This window comes from Otolemur garnettii, unplaced genomic scaffold (assembly GCF_000181295.1).
Source record: "Otolemur garnettii isolate 467f Iridium unplaced genomic scaffold, OtoGar3 scaffold00007, whole genome shotgun sequence".
Classification (NCBI taxonomy): Eukaryota; Metazoa; Chordata; class Mammalia; order Primates; family Galagidae; genus Otolemur; species Otolemur garnettii.
The window spans coordinates 4,342,161-4,353,607 of record NW_003852402.1 but is presented as its reverse complement, the minus strand read 5'-3'; the positions used below and the strand labels follow the sequence as shown (position 1 = coordinate 4,353,607).

Genomic DNA, 11,447 nt, shown 5'->3' with positions numbered 1-11,447 from the left:
TCCAGCATTTTCTCCCTGGTGTGATAGGGAAGGTAGTATCCACGCTGCGGTTCCCTGGGAACCCTGTGCCAGGCAGTGCAAGTCTCACAGTTAGAGGTGAGTGAAGTATCATTCCCGCCCTCCAGGGGCTTGCCACTAGTTGAGGAGAATACAAGAAAATAAATGCACAAGTACATATAATTAAGGACTAAAGCGGGCCAGGCACTGTGGCTCATGCCTGTAATCCTAGCACTCTGGGAGGCTAAGATGGGAGGATCACTTGAGGTTAGAGTTCAAGACCAGCAAGAATGAGACTCTGTCTCTACAAAAAGTAGAAAACTTAGCGAGGCACGGTGGTGCACACCTGTAGTCCCAGCTACTCAGGAGGCTAAGGCAGGAGGATCACTTGAGCCCAGGAGTTTGAGGTTGTTATGAGCTATGATGACGCCACTGCACTCTACCCAGGGTGACAGAAAGACTGTTACAAAACAAAACAAACCCCTAAACTGAAGCAGTTTTAGCTCCTCCCAGTTTTTTGGCTTGAGATACACAGGCAACTAAGGGTGATATACTTTGCTGGGCTGGTGGGGGAGTAAGAAAGAGCAGGCTCTGCTGTTGGTTTGGGAACAAAACCTTTACTTTTTGTTATAAAAACAAAAACTGCTCAGGGAAAAACAATTCAGTAACAGAGTAGTAAAAAAGGAGATAAAAATCAATTGAAATGTTATTGTCCATAGATAACCGTCGTTAGTATCTGAGGAACGGGCTCTCACAGGCTGCTGGTAGGACACACATTGCTGCAATCACTTCGGAGAGCAACTGATCAAACTGGTGAAGTCAAAGCATTGTCTGTCCAGGAAAATAACCAAACGCACAGGTAAAGAATATTACCACAACCACTGTTGTCAGACAAAGTAACTAGATGCAGCCCAAACAGCAATCACTAGAAGAAAAGACAAATAAATTGAGGGTATATCCATAAGACCGAAGAGTGTCCTGCAGTTAAAACGAGGAAGAATATGTACATTTTATCAACATGGTTAGATCTCAAAATATTACAATGAGTGGGGGGAAAGTTGCAAAACCAAAAATAAAGCATGATACCACGTATGCAAAACTTTTCAACTCCCCAAACAATCCTATGTGTTGTTGATGGATTGAATCATGCTGCGTGTGCTGACCGATATAGGTACACAAAAAGAATTTTACAGAAGCAGGCAGGGAAGGAGATATACCGAATTCCTCCTAAGTGTATATATACGTGTATTCCACTTCCACGATGGCTGAATAAATCCTATAAAATCTGACTTTTCCGCATATAACATCTATGAAATCCAGACAAAATACAAAACAACATAAACAAGCAAAAAAATCAACAAGGATTTGAGGGTCCTGGAGAATAAACAAGATTCTGGAGGAAAGTCCATACTTGGAAAATAAAAATAGCAAAAGATGAGCTTCCCTTATGTTGCCTTACCCTGATCCAGGCAAAAGTTGGCACCTTTAGAAAGTGGCCGTATCACCAATAGAAAAACATAGTCTTTCCAGCTTGGAAGAACAGAGGACAGAGTTTGGGACAACTACGGTCAGCAGAAAGTGAGGAGGGAATGTCAGACAGAGAAAGCCAGAGAGGCAGAGCCTAAATTCTGTGCATAAACTCTGTTCAAAGTTTTGTCTGATCTCTGAGCTACACATTTCAAAACAGACAACAGCTAAGGACAGAAGAATTAAACTGAGGTTCTAATAAGCAAAGTCGGCAATTTGACTCAAACCAAGTTAAATACCTGCTAACGGAAAAAAATAAAAAACTCAACATTCTGCAGCGGAATATAATAAAATCCAAGGTCTCTACTGCGTAGTACTCACAATGTCCAGGATACAATTAAAAATTATTCATCATACAAAGATTCAGAAAAATGTAACTCACTCCAAAACAATCAAAAGTGACCAACCATAAATTGATGCAGATGTTGAAGAAAATTGTCAAGTATTTTAAAGTAGGAATTATAAATTCCCCCAAGTATATAAAAAAATCTTTACAATAAATAAAAACCTAGAAAAATCTCAATAAAAAGTAAAAATGGAAATAAAAACCAGGAAGTTCTAGGAAAGCAAAATATAATATTTGAATTTTTTTTTTTGGTAGAGACAGAGTCTCACTTTATTGACCCCAGGTCTCACAGCAACCTCCAACTCCTGGCCTTAGGCGATTCTCTCACCTCAGCCTCCCGAATAGCTGGGACTACAGGTACCCACCACAACGCCCGGTTATTTTTTGTTGTGGTTTGGCTGGGACCGGGTTTTTGAACCTGCCACCCTCAGTATATGGGGCTGGTGCCCTATCCACTGAGCAAATTTCTTTTTTTTTTTTTTTTGAGACAGAGTCTCAAGCTGTCCCCTGGGCAGAGTGCAGTGACATCATCATCGCTCACAGGAACCTCCAATTCTGGGCTCAAGTGATCCTCTTGCCTCAGTTTTTTCTATTTTTAGTAGAGATGGGGGTCTCACTTTTTGCTCAGGTTGGTCTTGAACTCGTAAGCTCAAGCAATCCACCCATCTCGGCCTCCCAGAGTGCTGAGATTATAGGTGTGAGCCACTGTGCCCAGCCTGTATCTGAAATTTTAAAGAAGACACTGTCTGGGTTTAATAGGAGAAGGGAGACAACAAAGCAAAGAGTCAGTGATCCCGAAGCTCAAGCAATAGAAATGGCTCAACCTAAAGAACAAAGAGGAAAAAACTAGAAAAAATACAGAGAACCTCAGGGACCTATAAGACTTATGCCATTGGAACCCCAGAGGCAGACAGAGAAGGAGAAGGGCATGTGAAAACCCAAAAATCTGTGGCCAAAAAATATCCCCAATTTGATGAAAGACAAAATTTTGGATGCAATAATCTCAGCCCACCCCAAACTGGATAAAATGCAAAGAATTCTATGCCTATAGCACCTTTGGTAAAACTGCTGAAGACCAAAGAGAAAGAGAAAAATCTTGAAAGTAACCAGAGAAAAGCAAAGTGTTACATACAGAGGACAAACAATGTAATCAGCCGACTCATCAGCAGGAACTATGAAGGTCAAAGACAGTGGGACAACATCTCCCTCCAACAGAACAAAGGAACAGGGAAGTGCTCGCCCTCGGGGAAAGGTCCAAACAGACCCCAGAAAAACCCTGGGGGTGGGGGGGAGGTCCAAATAGAACCCAGAAAAAAACATCAGACATGAAGGCTAAACAAACACAATTTGTTTTGGTAAAAGGAAACTAAGAAATTCTTCACCAGCAGACCTGCATTCCCCCTCCCCCGCCCCCCCCAAAAAGCCATAGGAATTTCTTCAAGCTGCTGAGAAATGAGAACAGATTGAAATTCTGATATTTAGGTGGTGATAAAAACACTAAAAATGGTAAGTACTTGCACAGCAAAGATTACTTTTCTCTTAGTTTTACATAGCCAAGCTTATTTAAAACAAAAATTGTAACTAGTCTTGGGGGTTTAAAATAGAGGCATGTTTAATACACACGATAATATAGCATTAAGTATGGCAGGAGACTTACATATATAATTTCAAGGTTTCTACCTTTTGCATTTAGTGGTACAATATTAACCTTAAGAAAACCAAAAAGAGGTAAGGATGTATATTATGATCCCTAGAACAACTAAAAATAGTGTAAAAGGTGTAGCTAAAAAAAAAAAAAAAAAGTGAATTCTAAAATTTAAAGAAAGGGCAAGAAAAGATGAACAGAGTTACAAGAAATCAGAGGAGACAAACAGGAAACAAATAATATATTACCAACCACATCAATAATTATCTCTAATGCACTAAACTCTACAATTAAGAGGCAGATAGTCTCAAAATAGGTATAAAAGACAGACAAGTTGAAAGTAAATGGATTCAAAAATACATACCAGTCACACAGGAAGCATCAGAAGTCCAGGAGTCTATGTTAACATTAAATAGACTTTCAGACAACAAATTATCACTGGACATAGAGGGTCTTTTGATAATGATACAACGGGCATTTGAATGCACCTAAAAACAAAACATCAAATACAGGAAGAAAAAAACCACAACAGAATTGACGATAAACACACATCTCTAAGATCACAGTGGGAGGTTTTTAGGTCCCCTCTCTCAGCAACTAGAAGATGGGCTGGAACACAAAGCAGCATCACCAACCTCCTTGACCCTCCACATTCAGTGTTAGAACCAGCAACAAAACACAGCATGTTCTTTCCAAGTGCTCGTGATACAACCGCCAATTTAGACCAAATTCTGGGATATAAAACAAGTCCTAATACATTTTTTTTACTCATTTTTTTAATTTTATTGTGCCCATTAGGTGGGAACACACCCATCCCCCTCTCTCTTCCCCTCTCCCTCCAACTTGAATTGAGTTTTTCTCTTGTGTGGATGTGTATTAGTTTATCTACTGGCTTCATGTTAGTATTGAGTACATTGGATACCTGCTTTTCCATTCTTATGATACGGTACTACAAAGAATGCATTTCAACTCCATCTATGGTCCTAATACATTTAAAGGAATTGACATCATGGGAGGACCACAATTAAATACAAATGGAAATAATAATCAATAATACCTAGGAAAAATCTAAATATATGTAAAAAAATTTAAAGGAAAGGAAACGATACTTCTAAATACTTCATGTGCCAAAGAAGAAAACATAATGAAATGAGGAAATACTTTCAGCTCAAATTCAAATTAATTTGTGTGTATGTTGATATAAAATGCCAGTATTTGTGCATCAGAGTTAAAATTAAAGTAGTACCTGGAGGAAAATCTAAGTCTTTATATTACAATAAAAAGAAGAAAAAGACGTCTAAAGGCAATGACTAGTGTTCTACCTTAATGAAAAATACACACCAAGTACACTCATATAAGGAGAAAGAATAAAGAACAAAAAACAACAAAGAAAGACAACAGAGAAAATTAACAAAGCCAAAAGTTAGTTCTCTGAAAAGAGAGAGAAAACTCACAGACCCCGAGATAAATAAACCAAAAATTAAGAATGAAAAATCAATTTCAGAGCTTACAGACAGTAAAATGATAATAAAAACATTATGAGCAACTTTACACTAAAATTCAATCTGGATGAGATGACAAATCCTTTGAGCTCAACTTACTGAAAAGGACACAAATTGAAATGGAATATCTGAATATTAAATACATTTAAAATTTTAAATGAAACAACAAAAATCCTTTCCATATATATAACCCATATATAAGCCATCTTGGCCCAGATGGCTTCACTGGTGAATTCTATCAAATATAAAGATCTTCTTTCAGAAAACAGAACATTCCCAGCTTGTCAAATGCCTCACTCTGATAAAGATGTTCCAAATAGAGAAAAGAAATCTACAGTTTCTTACATCCCTCATAAGTACAAATATGAAAATATTTAAATATTAACAACTCAAATAAAGCAATATAAAAAGAAAATTATAACCTAGTAGAGTTTATTCCAAGAATTCAAGGTTAACATTTAAAAATGAATATGAATCACCATATTTACAGAATAAAGTTGATATCCACACTGCTTTTAAAACAGACGTAGCACAAGCATTTGACAAAATTTAAAAACCACATGATTTAAAAAAAAAATCTAAGCAAACTAAGAACAGAAGGGAACTTCTATCTACTAATGGTCAAATTATCGATACTTTCTCTCTAAAATCAGAAATAAGACAAAGACGCCCAGTCTTACCACTTCCATTCAACACTGTTTCAGAGGCCCAGGCTATTGCGCTAATTCAGGATTATAAAGAGGGAATAAAACCAGCTCTCCTTGCAAATGACATAATTATGCGAGAGTGGAAGCTCTGGCAAGTTCCAGAGAGCAGGAGCCATAAGGAAGCAGGTTTCAGGCACCCTAAGGAAAGGGGTCTACCATGGGTTTATCTCATTTGTGCTGCTAGAAGAAAATGCCACTGAGGGGGCAATTTATAAAGAACCGAAATTTATGTGCTCACAGTTCTGGAGAGGAACAAGTTCAAGATCAAGGTGCGGCAGGTCTGGCATCTCAGAAGGGCCGCTCTCAGCTTCCAAGATGGCTCCTTGAGATGGGAAGAAGGCAGCAGGGAGGGGGCGAGCGCAAGCCCTGGGGCCTAATCACCTCTTAAAGGGCCACACCTGTTAATACTGCAACATTGTCAACAGCTGAATTTTGGAGGAAATCCATTCAAACCATATCTGGGTTAAATTGTGTCCCCCAGGGTTGAAGTCTTAACCCCCAGTACACACATAAAGATTTGTGGTTTTACCTACAGTCACTGTCCAAAAATATTAAATATTAAATATGGAAAATTTACACAAATGATTCAAAGTGCCATCCCTCCCAGGCTGTTAATTATCCCTTCTGTCCAGTGTATCTGCACTTAGGTGCCACCGCCCTGTTAGTCGCTTGGCAGCCATCTTGGTCATCAGATCCACCCTCACAGTTATGGGTCCATTTGTGTTCAATGACCCTCATTTTACCTAACAAAGGCCCCAAAGGACAAGAGTAATGATGCCAAGAACTGGGATACTGCAAAGAAAAGCTTCCCGTATGTGCAAAAGGCAGGTTGTGGGCCCTGTTGTCTGGCAGAGTCAGAGGGAGCTGAGCCATGGGAGAGCTGGAGTGGCCACTGTCCCATCCTAAGGCTGCCCTGACACGGGGTCACCTGGGTGCTGTGGGAGGGGTGATAAAGCTGTAAGTGGCAGACCTCTGCACCCAGTGAGACCCCCCTTGCTAAAGAGCTGTCCCATGCAGGGGGCTTCTCTGGAGGGAGGGTGGGAGCTGTGTCACTGGGGTGGAGGAGCAGGACAGGGACGGGATTTCCCACACTGGGTCGCAGAGGCTTCCCCCAGGGCCTGCATCAGGATGGGGGATGTTCCATCCCTTCCAGCCTCAGCTTGCTCTTCCACCAGCTCACCCTCACCCGGCAGCTGGACTGGCTGTGGGGGCGCCCCAGGGCAGAGCCCTGAGTCAGGGAGGGTGCAGTCCCAAGGCCTGACAGCTCTGTCCTGAAGACTGTTTGATTCATTCCACAAATATTCAGACTGAACACCCACTGTGTGCCAGGCACAGCTATGGACGCTGGATTCCTGAGCAAAGCTGAGCACAGACACCCGTGTCCTGAAGTGCAGAGACAAAGACGAGAGAGGAGGAGCCTGCAGAGTCCACAGAGCAATGCAGGACAGACACCAGGGAGCTCCACGGGGCCTATGCTCAAGTCAGGGCCCAGTCAGGAGGTGGGGCTGGGGAAGAGCGTGCCAGGCAGGAGGCACAGCACATACAAAGGCCCAGAGGTGCCGCACAGAGGCTGGATCAGTGGAGAAGCAGGAAATGAGCCAGGGAGGCCAGTGGGGGGGGGGGGCTGGAAGTCACAATCAAGTAAGTTGAGTACCACATTTAGCTTGGGCCAGCAGGGCTGTAACAGAGCCCTCATCACACCTTGGTGACTGCAGTGAGGAGGGGAGGAACCAGGTAGGTGGTGGCTGCACCATTGCAGGTGAGAGATGGGGCTGGGATCAAGGTGACATTGGAGCAGATGGTGGGACAGGGCCCACCCTGCCTTTATTCTGAAGGCAGACCTGGCGAATTTGCCCACACCCAGCATGGATGGCAGAGTGGAGTCCAGGGCCACTGCTGGGTGCTGGCTCAGGAAGCCTGCAGGTCCCAGAAAGCGCTGGTCTGGAGGTGACCATGCTGAGACTGAGATCTCTGCAGGGCCAACCACTGGCGGCCACCATCGCTGAGCAGGAGCCAGGAGGCTGCACAAGGCTGACCAGGGAACTTGGGAGGAGAGAGCAGAGCACGGTGCTGGGCTGGCACTTAGTGGTTAGGCACGAGGGTCACAGATCTGGACAGAGGCGGAAGGACAGTGAGACAAGTAGAGCCAAGTCCTGGCACCTCCTCTGATGGGAAGTGTGGTTGATGTTATGAGGCCCTGCTGCATCTTGCCACAGGGTTACTCCTGACCTTCACTGGGCAGCACAGGGCAGTAAAGGGGCATGTGGTCGGGGAGGAGGTGGAAGCCCGACCATAAAGGATCCAAGAGGACAGGAGTGTACTGGGCACAAGATGGGGCTTTTGAGTGACCCCCAAGGGGACCCAGAGTTTCCACTTGGCACCCTGGGACAGAGGCTAAGCCAGCTCCGTGTGAGGCCAGGAAGGTGGGGATGGGGGAGAGACAGAACAGACTTGAATCTGCTCCCATCCCCAACAAACTCCAGGCCCTGGGCAGGCTATGAAGCTGGCCTTGCTGGGCGCTGTCCAACCCCACCCCAGTCACCCCTTTGCTTCTTTATGCCCTGAAGTCACTTTCAAATTCAACCCCACCCTGTGGCCATAGCAGATATTCCGGACTTGGGGGGGGGGGGCTGTCCCATACTCTGGTTGTTCTCAAAAAGTGCAGGTGGAAACCGGGCAGTTATAGGAGCTGTGAGCCTGCTGCCAGAGAAGAGAGTGCCAGTGACTGAGAGAGCTAGCAAGGGGGCAGGGGCACCACCCTGGGCTCTGGACAGCAACTGGCCTGTTGGATTCCTGTGCGTCCCCCATCGCTCCTGGCCCTAATGGGGGCTGGGCAGGGCTGGCATGTGGAGGGCCCAGTTAGTGCCTTGGGCTCTTTCCCACTTCCCTCCTCCCTCTGGGTGGGGGGCAGGACCCTGAGTCTGGCCTCTCCAAGGCCCTCTGGGCTGCCCCAGGCACCCCCAGGGCCTCTCTGCTGAAGGCAAGGACACCAGAGCACAGGGCTTGAAATCATCAGTGGAGTTTAATGCATCGTACAGAAGGGAACTACATGGGCATATTTAAGACAAACACTTTCTCTACCCTCGCTATCCACCGGACAGTCCTCCTTGGTCCAAAAACTAAGTCTCAAGACACGTTGGCAGCTACCCCTTCTGGGTCCAACCTTTCATATCCTCCCGTTACATTTAAAAAATTTTTTAACTCGATCCATCCGAGAAGGAAAAACAAACCAACAAAAAAGGAACCTGAAGACATTTACATCGCGAGCCACGGTGAAGCCTACTTGGCATAGAGAGTGACCGACAAAAGACAAGCGCCTCACACAGCTCACTCTGCTCATCAATAAAAGAATATAAAATCTGGTTCAACCGAGTGTTAAGTGTATTAAAATAGATCTGTATCATACAGCACAGTTTCTCCCGGAGTCGTGATAAGGACGGGGGACCTTGGCCGTCTGCGGGGACTGGCCGGCCTCCCTGCTCTGCTGCGTGTGTGTCTGTGGACGGAGCCGTGCGCGACTCACATGCACACGGTCAATGCAAATCGGCACCACGTGATATGCTCAGGATGAGGCCCAGTGGCCCCTGGATGCTTATCCAGTTGTGCTAAGTCCCTCGGGACTGGAGAGCTGGTGGGTGTGACAAGCCTGCACGGCCCTCGCCCCTGGACACAGAAGCCTTTGTACCACGGTGGGGGCCTCCATTCTGCCAAGGAGAGGAGACAGCGAGAGCTGTCTGATGCCCCCAAGGCCAACCCCTCTCCCCGGCCACCGCCCTTCCACCTCCCCCCACCCCCACCCCAGTTCCTAAATATTCCTCTAGTGGCTCTGGTTTGGCCAGCCTTCCCGAGGGGAGGTTTTCTCATCGTACCTTGAAGCAGACACTACTATGAGCAGAAAAAAAGTCAGCAAGTCCCCTGTTCACATTAAACCTTACAATAAAAATGCCGTACAAAAATGTAAAGATATTTTTTGGCATAGTGTCTGTACTGGCAAGAAAAGAGGAGTGGAACACGCAGGAGGAAGTAAAAGGCTTCAGTCTTACGTTGAATGATTCAACCCCAAATAGGAGACCTGCCAAATGCCTTCCCTGCTTGGCTGCAGCTCCATCTCCCCCAAAAACTCCATGAGAAAAATGCATCAGTAGCAAAATGAGTCCAGGAGACCAGCAAAAGGAAGGAGCAAAGCCCGGAGGTGCCAAGACACGGCAGCAGCCCACAAGCAAACCCTGCCTCCGAGAGGCTTTTCCAGGGGACGCAGCTGCGCTTCCTACTCCTCCCAGTAATACTGACCAGCGCTTCCCAGGGGAAAGGCCCAGCACCAGGAGGGCCTTCTGGGAGGAGGGTGTCAGGGGACTTACTAGACCCGCTACCCAGTTCTTCCCAAAGCACAACCAACTACCTCTACTACTCAGCTACATCCACGTTCTCACGCTTCCTCCTGGCGTTCAGGGCAGCATGCTGTCCCCTCTGCAGCCTCGGCCTCCCTCTGCCTTGGGACGGTGTGAAGCTGTGGAGAGGGCTGGGCCTGGATGGCAAGGGTAGGATGTGGGCTGACCATGCACCCCAGTGAGTCGCATCCCACCTGGCTCCCAAGTGTCCCCTCTGAAGGTGAAGGGCACAGGCCCCACCCCCACCAGACCGTTGCCCCTTCTTCCTTCTTCTCCTCCATCTCTCTCTGGTTTATATTTGTCTGAAATTATAGTGTTTCTGAATTAAGGCCGATAGAACCCCCAGGTTGCGTGAGCAGGGTTCCAGTAACTTTCCATGGGTATGAAGACAGGTTCCTCAGGGTCAGTTGTGGCCCTGGGGGTGCTGGAGGGTAGGCTGCACAGCTGCCACCGAGGGCTTGGTCCAGGGCCCTGCCAGCAATGGGGCAGGGCTGGTGGTCGTCATGGTGACCTGGAGCACCTGCTCATCCTGTATCAGTCTCAGGAGGGCCCGGAGGCGGTCCAGGGATGACTGGGTGCCCCTCTGGCGGGCCAACAGGCTTGTCTTAAGCTCCAGGCATTTCTGTTGGGGAGAAGGGTCAGACAGAGAGAGAAGGGTCTCAGCACCCAGCTTTGCAGGCATCCAGGCAGCCACTCTCTCAGCCCTCACTCTCATAGCATCTCCCTTCCACTGTGGGTCCTGAAGGAAACCAGTCAGCAATAGAAATGGAAGTGACCAGCAGCTAGATACACAGGAGATATTTGTTCTGGAATGTAGGGCTAGAAAAAGTGCAGCAGCGTGGCCATGTTCCCCTCGTGGCTGTGACACAACCACACCCTCCTCCCCCAGCCCCTGCACTCCTCCAACTACCAGCAGCTACAGCAACTGTGGAAGACCTGGCCTGCTGGCTGTCTGTCTGCGCTGCCTCCTGCCTGTGGGGTTACCCAGGCTTTTCTGCCCCTCTGTGAGTCATGACAAGGTGAAGCAGTAAGGACTGAAGTCTCAGATGTCACATACTGGCCTGAGCAATGACCTCCCTGAGATGAAACGTGTTAACACAGGAATAAACACAAAGCCTCTTTATAGGGTTCCTGAGGATTACATGAGATGATGCATTTAAAGAGTTTTGCCAGGGCTGAGCACTGCTGTTACCAACACCATCAGCATTACCACCATCACCATCACTGTCACTATTACCATCTCTAACATCACCATCATCACCACTGACACCATCACTCGTACCACCACCATCATCATAATCACTACCATCACTGCCACCATCATCACCACCATCA

At 46.4% G+C, this 11,447-nt stretch overlaps 1 protein-coding gene across 2 annotated transcripts in view; it reads right to left on the bottom strand.

Annotated features, from left to right (window-relative positions):
* Positions 1–10,324: 10,324 nt before the first annotated feature.
* The window catches only part of PHF21B (PHD finger protein 21B), a 94,394-nt gene continuing 93,271 nt past the window's right edge, over positions 10,325–11,447 (bottom strand). The window contains exon 13 of one of the 2 annotated variants that reach the window (XM_003783118.1): positions 10,325–10,734. In XM_003783118.1, the coding sequence (XP_003783166.1) occupies positions 10,516–10,734 (219 nt within the window). In that variant the 3' untranslated portion in view covers positions 10,325–10,515. The remainder of the gene's footprint in view (positions 10,735–11,447) is intronic. The other variant, XM_012814202.1, reaches the window with a different exon arrangement.